General features: G+C 54.7%; 7 protein-coding genes across 7 annotated transcripts; 3 read left to right on the plus strand and 4 right to left on the minus strand.

Annotated features, from left to right (window-relative positions):
- Nucleotides 1–141: 141 nt before the first annotated feature.
- SMC2 (condensin subunit SMC2) lies at nt 142–6,031 on the minus strand. Its single transcript, XM_076637769.1, has 20 exons — nt 5,819–6,031; nt 5,720–5,744; nt 5,567–5,625; nt 5,275–5,424; nt 4,791–5,063; nt 4,475–4,662; nt 4,274–4,364; nt 4,036–4,191; nt 3,498–3,962; nt 3,125–3,418; nt 2,558–3,007; nt 2,282–2,446; nt 2,116–2,209; nt 1,924–2,039; nt 1,611–1,852; nt 1,385–1,525; nt 1,166–1,303; nt 935–1,087; nt 639–849; nt 142–547 (listed from the first exon to the last, which is right to left on the minus strand). Exons 1-20 carry the CDS (start codon nt 5,900–5,902, stop codon nt 290–292), a joined length of 3,753 nt encoding a protein of 1,250 aa, XP_076493746.1. The 5' UTR covers nt 5,903–6,031; the 3' UTR covers nt 142–289.
- A 263-nt stretch (nt 6,032–6,294) lies between these two features.
- Nucleotides 6,295–7,807, minus strand: BDY24DRAFT_399522 (uncharacterized protein). Its single transcript, XM_076641841.1, has 3 exons — nt 7,699–7,807; nt 7,003–7,615; nt 6,295–6,893 (listed from the first exon to the last, which is right to left on the minus strand). The coding sequence occupies exons 1-3, from the start codon at nt 7,786–7,788 to the stop codon at nt 6,343–6,345; spliced, it is 1,254 nt and encodes a 417-aa protein (XP_076493747.1). The 5' UTR covers nt 7,789–7,807; the 3' UTR covers nt 6,295–6,342.
- Nucleotides 7,808–8,790: 983 nt separating this feature from the next.
- Nucleotides 8,791–9,659, plus strand: BDY24DRAFT_344007 (PLAC8 family protein; the record flags this gene model as incomplete). Its single annotated transcript, XM_076637540.1, has 6 exons — nt 8,791–8,840; nt 8,935–8,968; nt 9,048–9,168; nt 9,268–9,298; nt 9,426–9,495; nt 9,582–9,659. Coding segments are annotated over 6 exons (384 nt in total), but the record flags the coding sequence as incomplete, so codon positions are not given.
- A 1,024-nt stretch (nt 9,660–10,683) lies between these two features.
- On the minus strand, nt 10,684–12,661 carry BDY24DRAFT_371918 (pentatricopeptide repeat-containing protein; the record flags this gene model as incomplete). The annotated part of the gene is made up of 5 exons (XM_076638175.1): nt 10,684–11,098; nt 11,196–11,218; nt 11,298–12,296; nt 12,394–12,455; nt 12,631–12,661. 5 exons carry the CDS (start codon nt 12,659–12,661, stop codon nt 10,684–10,686), a joined length of 1,530 nt encoding a protein of 509 aa, XP_076493749.1.
- A 206-nt stretch (nt 12,662–12,867) lies between these two features.
- BDY24DRAFT_399529 (uncharacterized protein) lies at nt 12,868–14,020 on the minus strand. Its single transcript, XM_076641842.1, has 2 exons — nt 13,839–14,020; nt 12,868–13,765 (listed from the first exon to the last, which is right to left on the minus strand). Exons 1-2 carry the CDS (start codon nt 13,948–13,950, stop codon nt 12,885–12,887), a joined length of 993 nt encoding a protein of 330 aa, XP_076493750.1. The 5' UTR covers nt 13,951–14,020; the 3' UTR covers nt 12,868–12,884.
- Nucleotides 14,021–14,034: 14 nt separating this feature from the next.
- On the plus strand, nt 14,035–16,238 carry ORC5 (origin recognition complex subunit 5). Its single transcript, XM_076641843.1, has 5 exons — nt 14,035–14,647; nt 14,715–14,835; nt 14,900–15,465; nt 15,606–15,773; nt 15,851–16,238. The coding sequence occupies exons 1-5, from the start codon at nt 14,138–14,140 to the stop codon at nt 16,007–16,009; spliced, it is 1,524 nt and encodes a 507-aa protein (XP_076493751.1). The 5' UTR covers nt 14,035–14,137; the 3' UTR covers nt 16,010–16,238.
- BDY24DRAFT_399533 (uncharacterized protein) lies at nt 16,237–17,903 on the plus strand. Its single transcript, XM_076641844.1, has 4 exons — nt 16,237–16,820; nt 16,930–17,134; nt 17,251–17,545; nt 17,727–17,903. The coding sequence occupies exons 1-4, from the start codon at nt 16,559–16,561 to the stop codon at nt 17,814–17,816; spliced, it is 852 nt and encodes a 283-aa protein (XP_076493752.1). The 5' UTR covers nt 16,237–16,558; the 3' UTR covers nt 17,817–17,903.
- Nucleotides 17,904–18,042: the final 139 nt, after the last annotated feature.

An 18,042-nucleotide genomic window follows, 5' to 3' on the forward strand; every position in this document is an offset into this window, starting at 1 on the left:
CTCTCCGAGTAGACGTAAATGTAGCGAGACACGCAGGACTTCGAACGCGTGCCTTTTCTCAAAAGCGGCGACGCGTCGCTCATCGTCTCTCAAAGAGCTGTTCCAAGACGAGTTCTGAGGACGAACGAGGTACACCATCAACCAAAAGTTACCAGCATTAAAAATCCTATAAAGAGATCCAGAAGAAACCGAGGGAAGTCGAGGAGAAAAAAAGAGAGGAGCGAAAAACGAAAAACGAAACCCGAGCCGAACCAAAGAAACAAAACAGAACCCCGACGTCTAGACTACCTTACCTCCCAACCAAAGGTCTTCTACTCGCCGCCGTCGGAGTCTTCTTCCCCTTCCCCGGATCGCTAAACTGACTGTACTCCTGCGAGAACCCAGCCTCCTCCTCGTCCTCTCCCTCCTCGTCTCCAGCGGCCACGGTCGCAATCGAAGTGTTCCCCTTCCCTCCTCCTTTCCGAGCGGACACGGCAGGTCGTTGTTGGTGGAAAGCGTTGCTCGAACGGGTTGCTGTTCGCTCGACTGTCGAGGTTCCGTCGATGAACTGAGGACGAGAAGGGGAGGAAGAAGAAGAGTGAGCACGAGCCGAGCGGAACGAAGAAAAGCAGGAAGAGAATGGGAGCAAGGGTGCGAACCTTGGCTTTGAAAAGAACATTGGCGTTGGTGAAGAGTCCCTCCTTGAGACTGACGACGATGAACTGAGACCCTTTGAATCGGTTTCGGAAGAGTTGACCAATGTGCTGAGTGTGCGACAGATCCAAAGCGGCGTCGATCTCGTCGAGAATGTACATGGGAGCGGGCTTGAACTGGAGGAGAGACATGATGAGCGAGAGGGCGATGAGGGATCTGAGCAGGCGAGGAGATAAAGGAAGAGAAGACGAGGCGAGTGAGCTTCGAGCTTCGGACGATGCGACGAGGGAGACAAACTGACCGTTGACCACCACTCAGCTCCGTCAGAGAAGCTTTCCAGACGCTTCCCAGTCGGATCTTGACCTCGAGACCCTCGGTGATGTCCATCCCTTCCGGAGGTTGGAGTTTGGCGAAGTTTCCAGGGAGGAGTTCGGCGAAGATGGATCCGAAGTCGCTGTTTGGGAACGAAAAGCGTCAACGGTCAGCAAACTCGTTCCAACACGAAGGAAGGGAGAAAGAAAGCTCCACTCACCCGTTAACCTTGGTCCAAGTCGTCTTCAACGCATCCCTCTTGTATCGATCCAACTCGGCGATGGTTCCCTCGATCTTCCTCTTGTCCTTCGTGACCGTCGCCATCATCTTCTTGAGAGCGGCCTCCTTCTTCTCGACGCTGCGAAGGAAACGGGCTGAAGTCAGCGAGAATTCCAACCTCGAGGGACAGGAAAGAAAGGAAAGGAAGAGGTAAACTCACTTATCGATCATGTTGATGACCTTGGGATTGATCTTCTTCTTCATCCCCTTCTGCTGCTCTTCCAACTCGGCGCATCGCTCTCGAGAGACTCCAAGGTTGAAGTTCTCGAAGTCGTACAGAGATCCAGGTTGGCCGAACAGTCTGATTCGCGTCGAAAACAGAACGGGACGTCAGTCTCGAGGAGAGGGCGAGGCGAGAAAGGAGGGAAGGAGAGAGAGAGACGAACGGTTTCTCGACCTTGATCCAACTGAACTGCTTCTCCAAATCGGCGACCCGGTTCTTGTGCTTCGACTGATCCTGCTGTTGCTGCTGAACCTCGTGCTCGAGCTTCTTGACGTCGAGCGTAGCGTTCTGGACCTCCTCCTTCTTGTGCTTGATGTCGTGGTCGAGATCTCGAAGCTCCTGGTCGAACGAAGCGAGAGCGGCCTGCTCGGTCTTGAGTTTGGCGTCGGCGGAGTTGAATCGAGTCTTTAGATCACAAGGATGTAGAAGTCAGTACAAGTTAAAAGGAGCAAGAAGAAGGAAGGAAAGAAACGAACGGTGAGCTCGGCCTGTTCACGCTCCAAACCCTCCAATTCTGCTCGACTCCGACGAAGACTCGATTCGGCTTCCTGAACCTCGGCACCTGCTGATTCGATGTCCCGATCGACTTGATCTGTTTCCCGGAAGAGAAAGAAGGCTTTCGTCAGCGCCAACGTCGAGCGTCGTGGAAAACCAAACGAGGGACGAACCAAGATCCAGCTGAGCGGTCTGCATCTCCTTCTGAGCCGCCTTCATCGAAGCCGTCTGCTTGACGATAGCCTTCTTCTGGGTAGCGATGGAAGCCTAGAGAAAACCGAGGAGAACCAAGTCAGCGTCAGACGGAAGAAGCGAGGGAAGGAATGAAGAAGAACGAACCTTCAACTCGGCGAGTTTCGAATCCTTGTTGTTCTTGAAATCGTTCATCTCCTTCTCGAGCCTCTTGACGTCGTCCTTGGCCTGCTTCTGCTTGTCCTTCGTCCCAGCGATGGCCTGCTTGAGCTCGGCGATGTTGGCTTTGATGGCAGCGACCTCGGCGACGATCTGCGCGTCGAGGAGAGAAGGGAGGGGGGAACGAGAGCTCAGCTTCGGGTTCTTTGCGAGAGAGAAGAAGAAGAAGAAACGAAGAGTGGAGAGAGGAAGAAGGCAACTCACCCTAGCAGCATTACTCCCGTTCACCTGCTCCTCCAGCAACCCAACCTGATGCTCCTTGATCTCCAATTCCCTCTTCGCCTTCCTGAACTTGTCAATCACCGCCTTCGCATCCGTCAACTTCCCCGTGACCTCCTCCAGCTCCTTCCTGCACGCTCTCAGCTCAACCTCAACAGCCTTGATCTCCTGCACCTGAATCAGCACTCCTCCGTTCTTCGGGGCTGCTCCTCCCGTGAGCGTTCCCGAAGGATCGTAGACGTCTCCGTCGATGGTGATGGACTTGACGAGGATGTTCTTGTCGTACGTGACCTTGTTGGCGGTTTCCTTGTCGGCGCAGATGAGCGTGCCACCGAAGACGAAGGCCATGGCGGCGGAGAGCTCGGCGGGGTAGCCGACGAGGGAGATGGCGGTTTGGACCTTGTTTGGAGCGAGCTTCTGAGCGGCTTTGACTTTCTGTAAGAGACGAAGCAAGAGATGGGAGGGAGGGGAAGAGGCGTCAGCTTGACGAAAGGAAGGAAGGGATGAGGCTTTTCGAACTGAAGAGGCAGCGAAAGTCGAAGTCGACCTCACCTCGCTTGGAATCGAGTAAGGCTGAATCTTGTTGAGCGGAAGGAGAGTCACTCTCTTCTTGAGACTGTTCTTGTTCCCCAGGAGAGCAGCAGCGACCTTCTCGTCCTCGACGATGACGTTGTAGAGCTTCCCACCGGCGCAGATCTCGAGAGCCGTCGACGAGTTGTAGTTTGATTCGTCGAGATCGATGAGGTTGGCGACGAGTCCCTTGACCTTGGTTCGATCGAAGTTGGCTGAAGGATCCGAGTACGTGAAGTCCGTCGAAGCGAGGCGAGATTTGAGGTGGTCTCGTTTCTGTGAGGGATGAGACGAGACCCGAGAGAGGAGGGAGATCAGCGACGCGTCGAAGCCACTCGAGCAAAGACGGACGTACCTCCAGCAACCCATTCATCTTCCCCGAAACAGCCGCCTTCCTCTCCAACAGCTCACTCTCCACATCCTCATCCCACTCCAACCCTTCCACCCTCTTCTTCAACTCCTCCCTCTCCTTCCTCGCCCCTTCCAACTCCCTCCCCAACCCCTCCCCTTCCTTCTCCGCCTTCTTCGCTCGAGGTTCCTTCTCCTTCAACTCCCTCTCCCCATGCTCAATCTTGACCTTCGCCTGCTCCGCCTCCGTCCCAGCACTAGCCAGACGAGCCTTGGCCTCAGCGAGCTGACCCATGTAGCCTCCGGCGGCGTTGTCGTCGCTCGAGGAACTGAGACCGGTGAGGAGGGTTTGGAGGAGTTCTTCGTCAGAGGAGAGCCTAGAGGTGGTGCTGTCGAAGGTAGATTTGACGGTGTTGAAGGAGGTGGTGGTGGCGGCGGCGTGGGTGGATTTGGGAGCTCGGGAGGCTTCGATCTGGAGGGAGGGAAGGGAGAGAAACGCGTCAGAAATCGAAGCTTTTTTGACGAGGGAAAGCCAAGGAACGTACCTCCTTGATGCCATCTCGAACACCCTTGAGCTTATCCTCGTCCTCGGCGATTCCCTTCCCCTTGATCTCGAGTTGGGTCTTGATCTTCTCGAGGTCAAGTCCGAGCGACTTGACGGTCTCCATCAGAGCAGCGAGTTTGCCTCCCTTGGCCATCTCCTGTTCTCGGCGAAGAGTAAAGATGCAAACGTCTAGTCGTCAGTCTCAGCCTCGTCGGACGAAAGGAGAACGAGAAACGGGCCTTCTCCCTCTTCTTCAAAATCTCCTCCACCTCCCTCTCCATCCTCTCCTGCTTATCCCCAAGCCAAGTGATCAACTCCTTCTTCTCGTCCCTGGAAAGGAAAATAAACAGGAAAGATAACGGAACCGAGGAGAGGCAACAGATCAGTTTGGTCTTTCGACGCGTCGTCGTCGTTCTCCCTTTCTTTCGAGCGACACTCACAAGGTTCCCTTCTTCGCCGTCAGCTCCAACCCAGCCTTCTGCTCCCTCTTGGTAGCTTCCATCCACTCGGCAGCCTTGACGAGTCTCACGAGCCGTTCGAGCTCGGAGAAGGCCTTCTGGTACGCTAGGAACGACCTCTTCTCGGATCGGAGGACGTCCAGTTTGGGGACGATTTCTTCGTCCATGAGCTGCGAAAGCGAGGCAGAAAGTGGAGGTTAGCGCATGGAATCTCCATCACTACAACCACCTTCCTCTTCCTCGACCTCCTTCCTCCGAGGAAAAGACAAAAAGGAGAGAGAAAGGCAAGAGAACTCACTGACTGCATCTCCGCCAGCGTCTTGTCCTTCTTCCCCATCTGAGTCATCGCCTTCTCCTTCCTCTCCTCAAACATCCTCGTCCCACTCGCTTCTTCCACCATCCCCAAGATCTCCTGAGGCTTCATGTTGAGAACCTTGGTGATCTTTCCTTGCATGATGAGGAAGTTTGGGTTGTTGATGTTGAGTTGGACGGACTGGAAGAGTTTCTGGACGGTTTCGAGAGAGGATTTGTGGCCGTTGAGGAGGTACTTGGTGAGGGATCCGACGGCAATCTGGATGGGGAAGAGGAAAGAGGTCAGGATGGAGGAGGAAGGAGGCAGAGTCCGAAGGAGAGGAAGGAAGGGAGGAGAGGTCGAGCTCGACGAGCTTTCCCTTCCCTCTCTTCTCGCCTTGACCTCCTGCCCACCAAACAGCACCCAAGTGCCCATCTCTAGCTAGCACACCCACCCTCTTCTCCTACACCGCTCCAGATCCCGTACTTACCTGACGAGTCACAGTGATCTGAGACTGATTGACATAATCCGGCGGACTCGTCGCTCGATCCGAGTTGTTGAACACGATCGTAACCGAAGCTTTGGTAACTCCAGCTTGACCTCTCTTGTAGATCAGATCGAGCATGTTGGCAGCTCGGACCTGAAGGGTGGGCGGGAAAGGTGAGGACGGGCGGGAAGGAGGGAGGGAGGGGAGAGAAGGAGAAAGTCAGCTCCTGCTCCTTCTCCTTCCTCTCCCTTTCCCTTCCTCTCCCATCCCTTCAAACTCGAATGCAACGACTCACCGAAGTCATATTCGTAATCCCCAACACGAAACAAATAGCATCCAGGATATTACTCTTCCCTGCAATCAACAAGAACGGAATCAATCAGCTCGGCTCGTTCTCGGTTGTTTTCCCTCCTCCTCCCTCCTCCTTCCTTCTCCTGAGCGAACGTACCTGATCCATTCAACCCCGTGATGGCCTGTATGTACCAACCCAAACCCATCAGTATATAGAGCTCCAGTACCATAAAAAGCAGGAGGAAGCGCGACGTACATTGAACGAAGCGTCCCAGCCTGTGATGGTCGTGCGGACAGGGTACGACTTGAACCCTTCGAGGATCAGCTCTTCGATCCGCATTGAGAGACGGAGGAGGCTGAGAGAGAGAGAGAGAGTGCGTGTGGGCGAAGAGGGGAAAGGGGAGAGGGGAGAGAGGAGAGGTGGGAGGCGAGGAAGGAAGGGAGGGAAGGGAAGAGAGGAGAGGTCGGTGTTGTTTGAGGTCAGCTTTTGATTTCGGTGGAGGAAGGAGAGAAGAGACGCGACGAGACGCGAAAAAAAAAACGATGAGTATCTTCTTGCGATTCGGGTTCGAAGGTCGTACGGGATGTAGCTTTCTGATTGGGTGCGTCGGCGAAGAGGGAAGAAACCGAAAAGAAGAAAAAAGCTGCAAGCAAGCAACGCGTCTCTCCCGACGCGTCCCTCTCCCTGTCCTCTTTCTGCTTTCCCGTCTCAACCAACCTCGACTCTCCAAAAAAAAAAAAAAACCCTCGCTACGTTCTATCGCTATCAACTCTCTCTCTTTAGAAAAACTTGGAATCCCCCACAAACCTCTCCACCCTCCTCCAGTCCTTCCTCTCCTTCCCTCCCGTCCACACGCACCCATCCAACCCCGTCTCGTTCACTTCCTCCTTCATCCACTCGCACCCCTCCACTCCATCCATCCCTCCTTCTCTTACAAACTCGACTGTCCTTTGCATAGCATACACGGCGGCTGCTCGGAGGACGGTGGTTTCTTCCAGGTTGAGGACGGGTCCTCCCAGAGGCGAGGACGATTTGGGTCCTTCTTGGGCGGAAACGGAAGCGTTTGGCTCCGAAGGACCGGTGGGAGAGAGGAGAGGGTTGGAAGAAGCGGGAGGGATGGGAGGGAATTTCTGGGAGAGGGAGGAAGAGGCTGGGAGGGTGAAGAGGGAGAGGTGGAGGAGGAGGGTCGGGATCACGTTGTCCGAGAAGATGGGGAGGAAGGAGGAGGTGGATGGGACGGGGAAGGGTTGAGGGGTTGAGGTTGAAGAGGAAGGGTAGCGGAGGGAGAGGGTGTGTAGGAGGATCATGGCTTTTTTGAAGAGGTAGACGGCTGGAGAGAGAGAGGAGGAGGAGGGAGGACGCGAGGAGGAAAGGAGACGAGTCAGAAAAACGACGAAGACGACGCTGAGATGTTGAGAGGAGAGAGAGAAAAGACTCACGTTCTCCATCCACCATCTGCATGTCCTGGAAAGCAGGAAACTTGGTAACCAGCCTCTCTACAAACAGTTCCGAAGCAGCAGCGTCGTCGTTCGTCTTCTCGTTCGCCTCCTCCAACACCTCCTTCACAAACTCTCCCAAATTCTCCCACCCTCCCTCCAGCAGGATCCTCCCCGTCTCGTTCAACACGCCCGTCACCATCCCCACCAGCTCACTCAACCTCCCACCCTTCTCTCCCACCACGATCCCCTTCATCGTCTCGTGTTCCCTCTCGACCATCAACGGCAGCCCGCCCATCAACCCAGCGACCTGTCCCTCCCCGATCTCGCTCATCCTCTTCGCAGAAAGCAAGTCGTCCGAATCCGTAGAGGACAAGAAAAGTCCCAAGACGAAGAATCGAATGGTATCGTACACGCCTCGTTGATGGAACGCGTGCAGGGGAGCTCGGAAGGAGGATCCAAAGTTGAGCAAAGCGAGGAGGGAGAGCAGGTTGAGTTCAGAGAGCGGAGAAGGAAAGTTGAGAGGGAAGGACGAGGTGCCGTGTTCGAGGGAGAGACGGGTGTAGGTGGAGTGAGGGAGCGAGAGGAGGAACGAGGTCATGGAGGAGGGCGTCATCTTTGAGCAAGAAGGAAGGAGGAGAGAGGTTGAGCTTCGTCGAGCGAAGGAAGGAAGGAGCGAGGAAGCACACAAGAACGAACCTCGATTCCTGCTTTCTTGGTCGAAGCTTCACAGGACGACCGGACGGAGGCGATGAACGATCCGGAGGGAGGGAGGGGAGCGGTAGTCATCTTTGACAGGAAGAGAGAGGGGAGGGAGAAAGAGGTTGAGCTTCGAGTTCCTTCTTTTGGGTTGATCGACTGCGACCTCCTTCACGATATGTCCGTTCGAGCAGATTTTCTTTTCGGTCGTGGGCATGAAAATGGCTTGAGAGAAGTTTGCTGCTTCGAGTCTGAAAGAAACGAGGTCGAGACCCGGAGAAAAACTGCCAGGAAGACATGTCCTTTTCCCCTTCAGCCCTGGAGCCTTTGAAGATGGATCGCCTCAACGTTCATCGACCTTCGATTCAAGCTACATACATCTCATAAGTTGTCCCTTGTCATTAATCTCCTGATAGACTCTCGAGGACTGCTCCTCGTCTCTCAACTCCTCTTCTTTCGTCCTCGTCCTGCGACGCGTCGCGACCTCCCTCCCAGCCCAGCTCCTCCCTCTCTCTCTCTCTCTTTCTTCGCGGGCTCGAGTCTTCAAACCTTCGCCCTTCATTTTATGTTCTCCTTTTCTTACGATCTCATATTTGCCTGGAAAAAAAAGCGGGCTCAAACTTGCCTAGCGCTTCGTCACTCCTCCTCCTCCTCCCCTCTTCCTCCTCTTTCCCCTCCAACCACCACCCCTCCCTCCTTCCTTCCTTCCATCAACTCGTCCCACTCGTCTCAAACCAAAATGTCTCTCGATCAGAAAGCTCCCTATGAATCTCACCCTCAGGTTATGACTAATCAACCTGTGAGGTCCCTCTCTCCCAGTCCTTGTCTCAATGCTTCGTCTGAACCTGACTTCCTTCTTTTTCGTCTCCCAGGGTCATCAAGCATCCATGTCTCCTTCTTCTCCTCCTGCTCGAGACCCCTTCGCGGATCAAGATCAAGAGAGGAACATCCATCTCGTGCCTGTTGTGAGTTCGACGACTCCCTTTTCGTTCCTTTTCGTTCGACTCGTTTGGGTCTCCTCCCCTTTTCTCACCCTCTCACCGTTTTCGTTTCTTTTTCTTTCCTTGACAGGTCCCCATCGCAAAACACACCTGGTCGAACCCTCTCTTCTCGTGCTTCAAGGATGTCAAGACGTGTTGCGTGTGCGTTGTGGCTCTTTTTCTCTTTCTCTCCTCCTCCTTGTCCTCCGCCCGAAGCTGATGAAACCTTCCAACGGTTCGTTATTCTCGAAACAAGTGCCTGCTGGTGTCCCTGTGTTACCTACGCTTCCGTTCGTTCCTCTCCTCTGCCTTCGTCGAAATCACAACAAAGCGAGGCCGACCTTGGCTTCTGGTATGATCGTTTTGCAGAACAAGAGCCGACTCCAATACCTCCAAACGTCCAACATCCCTCACCCTCACCATGGAGAGTCGATGAACGGGGATTGTTGCGCGTATGGGTGCTTGCAGGTGTCGTTTGGGTTGGGGTGGGGTGAGTTTTCGTCTCGGACGCGTCGTCTTTTTCTTTTTTTTTTTGAGAAGGGAACGGAACGAACGCTGACTCCAACCTTCCCGTTTGTGTTCGATCAAGTTCTCGCGTTTGCGAACAGAGCGGATATCAGGTACGCACACCCTCGATCCCCTTCTCCCTCTCAAAAGCAGCACCAGCCGTCGCGTCGATGTCGTTTTCAGTTCATGTCCGCCTTCTTCGCTCACTCTTCCCCCTCCTTCCTTGCCGATCACCTCCAGAAATCGATACCGAATCGAATCTACCGCTCTCAATGACCTTCTCACCCACTGGTGCTGTACTCCTTGTGCTGTGAGTGTTTCAAGCCTTCAAAACGAGAACGCGACGACTGAGGGCTGATTTTGGTTTCGTTTTTCGTTGTGGTTGTTGGGATGAAGCTCACCCAAGAATCCCGAGAGATCGAACTGGAGGAGAAGTTCATTCGAACGAACCATGTTGCTCCTGTGGTTGTTTGAACTCCCTCGAGCAACTTCCTCTTTTGAGTTTACGGTTGCTGCCACTCTCTTTCGTCCCTCTTCCGTTTTGGTTTCTCGTAACGTGGTCATGCATATCATTACACTCGACTCTTACTTGTATCGATTTCCCATTAGTTCAACGTGCTTCTGTTTTTCTCTCGCTCGAGCCTCGACGCGACGCACTCGACTCGACTTCTCCTCGCTTCGGCAACGCGTCTCGACCTTTCGTCCCTCAGCCGTACTGGACACGTTCAAGAGCTGAGAGTCTAAGCTACCCTACTATCGACTGAAAAACCTCGTTCAGAGCAAGAAAAAAAGAGAGCACCGAGCGACCGTTCGAAAATAACCCCGCTTCCGGACGACGCTCCTGCTCCCACTCCCACTCCAACTCCCACGCCAACTCCAGATCCAGATCCTGCCTCCCAGAACTCCAGTGGAAAGTCTGGAGCCGGCAAGAGTCGAAAGAAAGAACGAGGCGAAGGAAAGCGTTAGTTGACCGCTCGACGACGCGTCGGACGAAGTGAGCAAAGGAAAGGGACGAACGCGTTGAACTCCCCGTTGTCCGCTTCCCACTGATCGCGACGAAGGAATCCGAAGGTGAAAGTTGAATCTAGCCTTCCGAGAGGGAGGTGGCTGAGTTGGCGAGGAGAGGAATCCTTGGTAGGTGGAGACGAGTTGGGGAAAGGGACGAGATTCGAATTACGACGAGCTCTGAAGGAATTCGAAGGACCGGTGGGAGATTGGAAGAGAAGGTTAGTGACAGCTCCGCAAAGAAAATATCAAAGAAGAGGATCTCAAAAAGAGAAGGGGCGAGAGAGGAGAAAAAGCACGCACCTTCTCGAAACCCGTCGATACCCTCCTTCTTGAGATACGATGAACGACCTGATGATAACCCGTCTCGGCAGCGACTGGCTCGCTGAATGAAGAGAGATGGAGAACTTGTCAGTCAATGTCTCCATCGAGGTAAGGTGGGACGAAATACGAACGCGGAGAATCGAAACTCACTCCTTCGCAATCCATCCCTTCATCGAACCTTCCTCCCCACCCCCGACTTGATCCCCGGAAGAGGCCGAAGATGAAGCACAGACCTCAAAGCGTCCACCTTCTTCCATTCCTCCTCGTTCATCAAACCCTTCAACCCGTCCTCCAGCTTCTCAAAGTCCTCCGAGCCCAGTACCTTCCCCGTCGTGCAGCTTTGGAAGCGGGAAAGCTTAGAAGCGAACCTCAAGGCTGCAGCGACTGACTCGGGAAGAAGAGGAGGGTTTTTCTCGGGATCCAACTTGTGACGAGCGACTTGGTCGGCTTGAGAGGCGACGACATCGATCCAGTTTCCACATCGAGTGAGGCATTCGTGGTAGCCGTTCCAGTGGTTCATGTTGAGGGTGATCTTGTCGTTGTCGAGGGAAGCACGAAAGGAGAGGGCTAGGGAGGGTTTGCCTCTGAAAGAACGGAAAACGAGGGAAGAGGAGAGGTCAGGTTTCGTTCACGACGCGTCGAACGAGAACTTGCATTCCCTGCTCGGAGCTCACTACTCACGCGAATCCACAGAGATCGAAGAACTGCCCACAAGAAGTTAAAAAACAGAAGTCAGCTCGGCGAGCGAAAGTGGGGACTGAAACAGAACACGAGAAGACTCACGACAGAAACAGCACGCTCGTCGATCCCCACTCCTCCCTTCTGCCTCATCTCCTCCCAAACCTCAAATGCCTCATCGAACCCTTCCGCCCTAGAGTACCCATCCATGAGACTAGTAAATGCCCTGACGCTCCTGATCGGGTGCTTCACCCCCTTCATCGCCTCGTGAAGCTCTCGAACGACGAGGAGATGGCTGACTCTCAACTCCTTCGCTTCCCTCTTCTGCTCCTCCGAGCCTTTACAAAGGCGGCTCTCCTCCATGGCGAACCGACGGTTGTAGATCTCGAGCAGTTTGCTGAGGGGATGGTCTCTGGAGGCGAGAATGCTCGTTTGTTCGGGGAAGGACTTCATGAAGTTGATGAGGGAGGTTGGGGGAGGACGAGGTTTGATTTCGAGGACGGTGAAGAGGAGGGTGTTCATAGCCAAGTAGTAGACTTGTTTGGAGGTGTACTGAGCTGGCGGGGATGTCTGGAAGAAGAAGGCGGTGATCTCCATGGCTTCCTCCAAGGTTGAGGTGAAGGAGAAGAGGCGAGAGGAGAGGGCCTTCGCTTCCGCGCTCGGTTCGCTGAAAGTTGTGTTGAAGAAGGTGGGGACTCGAGCGAGCAGGGGTCGAACGACTTCCAGAGCGTCCGGTGGTAGAGGTGAGGAGGAGGAGGAGTTAGGCGAAAGAAGGGAGTCGATGATGGAGTGGAAGTAGGCGGGAGCGACGGGTTGACCTCGAGGTTGAAAGTCGAAGATGATCTTGTTCCTTCGATCCTGCTCGACGAAAAGCTTCTTCCTCGCCGCTGGATCCATCGAGACGGCCTTCCGCAGAGGTTCCGTGATAGGTTCTTGCTCGTTTTGGGCTTTGGGGGCGAGAAGAGCGGACTGGGTGGGAGGGAAGCCGGCTGGCCCATGTTTGGGGAGAGGGGAGAGGGAGGAGGAGGAGGAGGTGAGGCGAGTGAACTTGAAGGGTGGTGGTTCTTGAACGGGGGACTTGGAAGATTCCAAGAAACTAGGAAGCTGTTAAGAGAGTACGGAATGATATCAGCATGACAACTTGGTGCTGGGACGCAGGATGAAGACGGGGTAGAACGAAGGAAGGAAGATCGAGGCTCACCTTCGACTTCAAGCTCAAGTTCGGATTCAAGACCGGTTTCATCGTCCCAGTTCCCATTGAACCTTCAGGAAGAAAGATGACAAGGAAGTCGTCAGCCTCGTATCTCCCTTCCTTAGCGAAAGCTGCCCTCTAGTCGTCCCAGCAGCCTTCAAAGGCCCCCTTCCCCCTTTTCCTCCTCGACCCTCTCCTCCCGACTGGCCCAGAGATGCAGAAGAGACATTGAAAATCAGGACTCACGAGGACTGATTCGTTGAGGTTTCCGAGACATTCCCGTTTCGAAGCCGAGAACGAGGAGGGAAGAGTGATAAAGCAGTGGGTGGCGGTTTGAAGGAAGTCGAGAGGGAAGGAGGAGCGTTCGAGCTCAACAATTTGGGCTGAGTCGCATTCGCGCTGATTTCTCTGCCGCCGCTCCATTTTGAGCTGAAGTTTTTGAACTGAAAACTCTCGGACATTCTCTAGTTCCGTAGATAACCTCTAGGGGATCCATATAATCAAGTTCGAGGAGAGCCAGCTCCACTTCTTCCTCCCTCTCCCGTTCCTCCTCCTCCTCCTCCTCTCCTCGCAGGCAGGAACGCCGCTCGAGCAGTCCTCGCCTCCGGTCCATGAATCCCCTTCCTCTTATCCTCCCTAGGTGTTTTCTCCCTAACCTTCAGCGGCCCCCACGTTGCCCTAACCGCCCTCTCCTTCGTCCTCCTCTCCATCTCCTTGACCCCGAACTTGCTGACGTTTCGATTCTGCCTCGAGAGCGCCAGGTACCTGTTCTTCTCGCGATCCGTCTTCCCCTCGGTCATGACCCTCTCCCTCTCTGCGATCTTCCACTTCTTCTTCTCCTCCGCCGACAAAGCCTGGAAGGCGAGCTGAGCCTGCCTCCTCTGCTCGTCCTCGAAGGCCTCGAGCGGCTCCATGGCTTCTCGTCGAGCGAGACGATCCTCGTACTCCTGTCGACGTTCTCGTTCTCGTTCCGTTTCCCGTTCCGAGGGAGTCATGGCGTGAAGGCGTTTCGCACGAGCTTCCTTTGCGAGGTGAAGTTCGAGGTCGGAGGGAGAGAGGGATGAGAGGAAGGCCGTTCGAGTCGCGGCTTTTTGGAGGTGGTTTCGAGCTTTGAAGAATTCACGACGAGCTTGAGGGTCGGAGGGGATATCGTCGGGTAAGAGGGGTGGTAGAAGGGAGGGGTTCGGTATTGAGGAGGAGGAGGAGGAGGACGTCGAAGGAGAGGGAGCCGCGGAGGAGGAGGAGTTTGACGACGGCCATGCTGGGATGGAGAGAGGAGGGTCCAGTCCTGTTTCTCGACGATCCTTTGGAGGTGGAGGTGATTTTATATCGATGGATTCGTTGGTGGTGGTGGGGTTGGAGGAAGGGGACGAGGAGGATGCTGAGATAGACAGAAGAAAGGAAGGAGAGTCAGAGTTGAGCTCGCTCGTTGGTTTCGGGGATGGAAGCCTCACAGGGAGCGGAAGATCTGCTCGTTAATCGATAGAGACGCGGTAGGGATGAAGAAACGTATGTTGTTGTCGTCCTGAGAGCGACCCGAGGCAAAAAGGTTGAAAACGACGACATGGTTGGAGGGAGAAAGAAAGGAAGGGAAGGGATACGAAAAGGTGAGCTTCGAATTCGATGCCTCCCGTCCTTTCTTCCCTCCAACGGCTTCTACCTCTTCAATCTCGACATTTTCTTCTGGTCAAACTATCGCCTGTACTCCCCTCTATATCAATATCAAAACGAAACTGCATCAAACCCTTCCAGGATGAGCTCGTCGCCCGCCGTCCCTCCCCCTCTTTCCTCCCTTCTCCTTCCCTACCTCTCTCCTCCTCACCTGGTCCCCTTCCTCTTCTTCCACCCTCATCTCTCTATACAACCTCTCCTCTCTCTCCTCTTACCTTCCCTGCTCGCCCTCGGATCCTCCGCTTCGTCGCTCTCTTCTCCTGGAATGGATGGTCCCTCCCCTTCGTCGACTCGAGCTCAACCTCCTCCCAGAGGTTCCTTCGCTCTCGTCGACGCGATTGAGTTTGGAGGATCTACCAAAGGGTTCATGGAAGAGGTTATGAGGCAGTGGGGGATGAACAAGGCGGGGACTGGTAGGAAATGGCTGGGGTGGGAAGCTTTCGTCAAAGATCTAGAGGAGATGGACGACAAAGGCGACCAACAACAACGAAGTCGATTGCTCGTCGTGGACCGAGTCGAGAAACTCCGAGGTCCTTCGCTAGGGTTTGGTCCAGGAGGACTGGCTAGCTCGTTGGCTTCTCTCGGTACTATGGTGACCCCCGGGCGTCTTTGTAGAAGTTTCCGTTCGAGACGCTGACCGTTCCCTTTTGCTCGTCCAGACCTCCAAATCCCTCCTCACCATCGTCTTCCTTTCGCCAACTCCCTGGGATTCCCTTCGTCCCATCCCAAGCACCTTCCCAGATCCACCCATCGTATCCATTCCAGCCTTTTCGCCTCAAGGTGAGTCTCTTCAACAATATCCACACGACGCAACGCTGAATCTCGCCTGTCTCCCTCTCCTCAGAAACCGTCACCTACCTTCTCTCCAACCCACCCCTCCCACCCACCTCCCCTCTCTTCACCCACTACCAACCCTTCCTCACTCACCTCTACTCCATCGCGTCGCCTTACCACCTCTCTCCTCTCGTCCTCCTCCGTCTAGCGCATTCCCTCTGGCCCGTCTACATCGCTCCTCTCTCCCAACCCAACGGACCTCATCAACTCGCTCATCTCCCTTCTACCAAGGAAGGAATCGCTCTTCATCTTTCTCAAAGATGTAGGGAAGCTTTTCAAGTGGCCATTTCGGATCCGACGGCTTTACCTGGATCGTTGGATCAGTTCAGGAGAGCGGAGGGAGCAGCGGGAATCGTTGGACTGGCGAAATCGAAGCAGCAGCAGGATTCGTTGACGACCAACCTTCCCAGGATGGCCAAGTTCTTGTTGATCGCGGCGTTCTTGGCGAGCTACAACCCTCCCAGGAAGGACTTGATGTTCTTTGGGAGAGGGAGGTGGGAAGGAGGAGGGAAGAAGAAGAAGGGTGGAGGGACGAGGAAGGCGACTAGTGGTGGGAGGAAGGGAACGGTTGCGAAGGTGAGCGTTGTATCCTTCTCTTCATCACTTTTTGGGCTCGAATACGGTACTAGAAGTCGGCTGCAGCCAAAGAGAGACGCGTACTGATCATTCTCTTTCTTTGCGACGCGTCTCGACCCGTCTCTCTTCTCTTCTCCCAGATCCCTCAAACCATCCTCGGTCCCAAACCTTTCCCTTTAGATCGACTCATCGCCATCTTCGGATCCCTCCTCGCCGAACACGACCGACCTGATTCGAGTGCTCTGAGGGACGAGCAGTGGGAGGAGGAAGTAGGCGAGATCATGGCGTCGGTTTCGGTTCGAGCTTTGGTGTGTCTTCACTCATCTTCCTCTCTTTCTCACTCTTTCTCGAGTCTAACCAGTTAGTCGTCTTCTAATCTCGACAGATTTCCAATCTCGTCGGCCTTCATCTTCTCCAACGAACGAGTCCTCCCGATCGACTGGACGGGATCATGCTCAAGAGCGAGTTGGGCTGGGAGGAAGCGGTTGCGTTGGGACGAGGGTTGAAGATTCGAGTGGAGGATTGGTGGGCTGGAGATGATTGATATGCTCCCTCATCAACATCGTTCGTCAGTAGCGGCGAGAGAGAGCTGAACGCGTCGAAAAACAATAGGGCTCTCTCGGAGGGAAACCCGAGCTTCGACTCGTCCCTTCATCGATTGCCCATCTCGTCTTCCCCTTCCTTCCTCCAAACCACGATGAGCTCTACTATCGAATCCGACCCTGAATGGGAACAAATCACCTCTGTCACTCCTCCCTCTGGAGCTCCTACTCCTCCTCCTCCTTCTGCCTCAGCGATCCCATCGAAACTGAAGGAGAAGGTCGCTGAGGTCGCTCCTCCTCCTTCCACCTCTGAAGCTGCCCCTCCTGCTTCCTCTCCTTCCACGATCACCATCCTCTCCTCCTCCGATGTTTCTACGGTCCTCTCCAATCTCACCCTCTCGGACTTCCTCACCTCCCAAACCTCAGCGTTCAAAGCGTTCAGCTCTTCCAAACTCACCTCTCCTCCCTCCTCCTCCTCCTCCCCTGCCGATGCCCTCCTCCAAGGTCCTCCTCGAATCGCCCTCCACCTCCCGAACCACACCACCCTCTTCATGCCTTCCCGAGCGAGCGCAGTAGGAGGAACAGCCTGCAAGATCGTCTCGGTCCCTCGATCTTCAGCGGATACGGACGGCCTTCCAGCGACGACGTTCGTTCTCGACGAACAGAGCGGGAAGGTCGTAGGAGTGGTGAACGCGGCAGAGTTGACGGGAGTGAGGACGGCTGCGGGTTCGGCAGTAGCTAGTAGGATGTTGTTGGAGAAGGGAGAGGAAAGAACGAAGTTGGTCGTGTTTGGGGCAGGAGTGCAAGCGTTTTGTGAGCTCCATCTCGTTTCTCGCCGTCGTCGTCTCGCTCTTGTCGTCTCCTCCCTTTTCTCCTTCTCTTTTCGCTGACTCTCTTTACTTCGTTCCTTCGTTGGTCTCAGGGCATACCCATCTCCACCTCCTCCTCTTTCCCTCCCTCTCAACCGTCTCCTTCCTCGCTCGGCCTTCCTCCTCACCCTCCGACCGTCTCCTCTCCCTCATCGCCAAACTCCAACCTCTGCACCCCAACGTCACCTTCGAGCATTCCTCGAGGGAAGGGTTTGACAGAGGTCAGGCGGTTCATAATGCCGATATCATCATTTGTTGGTGAGTTTCGGTCGTCTCACCCCTTTCTTAGCTCTCCCTTCTCTCCTTTTCGTTCGCGTCCTCCCTCTCCCTCTCTTTTCTTTCCCGACCTAACAACGCCTTCTCCTTTTTGCCAGCACCCCCTCCCAAATCCCTCTCTTCCCACCCACTCAACCCCGCTCGGGAACCCACATCGTCCTCATCGGATCCTACAAACCTTTCATGCTCGAGGTCGCTCCAGAGATGCTTTCCAACCGAGCAGGCGTGGTGTTTGTGGATGGGATTGAGGAGACGAAAGCGGAGGCGGGAGAACTTCAGGGGTACGAGGGAGAGGTGTGTGAGGTTGGGAGTGTCCTGGGTGAGGAGAACGAAGGGGAGGAGGGAAGAGCGAGGTGGGAGAAGGCAGGTGGGGAATTGACGATTTTTAAATCGGTGAGTTTCTCGAATGCGAGGGTTGATGGATCAGAACAAGCCTGGATACCCTGGTGAAAGAGGTGGAAGGGCTGGAAGATGATGGGGAGGGAGAGAGAAGGGAGGGACGAACGACGCGTCAAGAACGACGAGAACCCCAAACCTCGAACTGATCTCTCCCTCTCCTTCGTTTCTTTTAAAGGTCGGACTCGCCGTCCAAGACGTCTCCATCACTCGACTCGTCTTCGACAAGGCCAAGGAGTTGGGGCTTGGGGTGGAGACGGAGTACTAGACGACGGGACGAAGTTCGTCGGAGTCGAGAGCTCCAGTAGAGTTGTTTTTTCTCGTTTAACGATCTATGCCTTTCTCATCTCTCAAAGCACAACTCTCCAGTCTCGGAGGAGTGAGACGTCAGCTATGCGAGCGTCGGGACGTGTGAAAGGAGAGCAGACCGCGGTCGACTCGAGACTCGTTCGTCGACGCGTTCTTCTAATGCTCTCTCACCCCAACCCAACGGA

This window comes from Mrakia frigida (genome assembly GCF_051309035.1).
Source record: "Mrakia frigida strain ATCC 22029 unplaced genomic scaffold BDY24scaffold_32, whole genome shotgun sequence".
NCBI classification, from domain to species: Eukaryota; Fungi; Basidiomycota; class Tremellomycetes; order Cystofilobasidiales; family Mrakiaceae; genus Mrakia; species Mrakia frigida.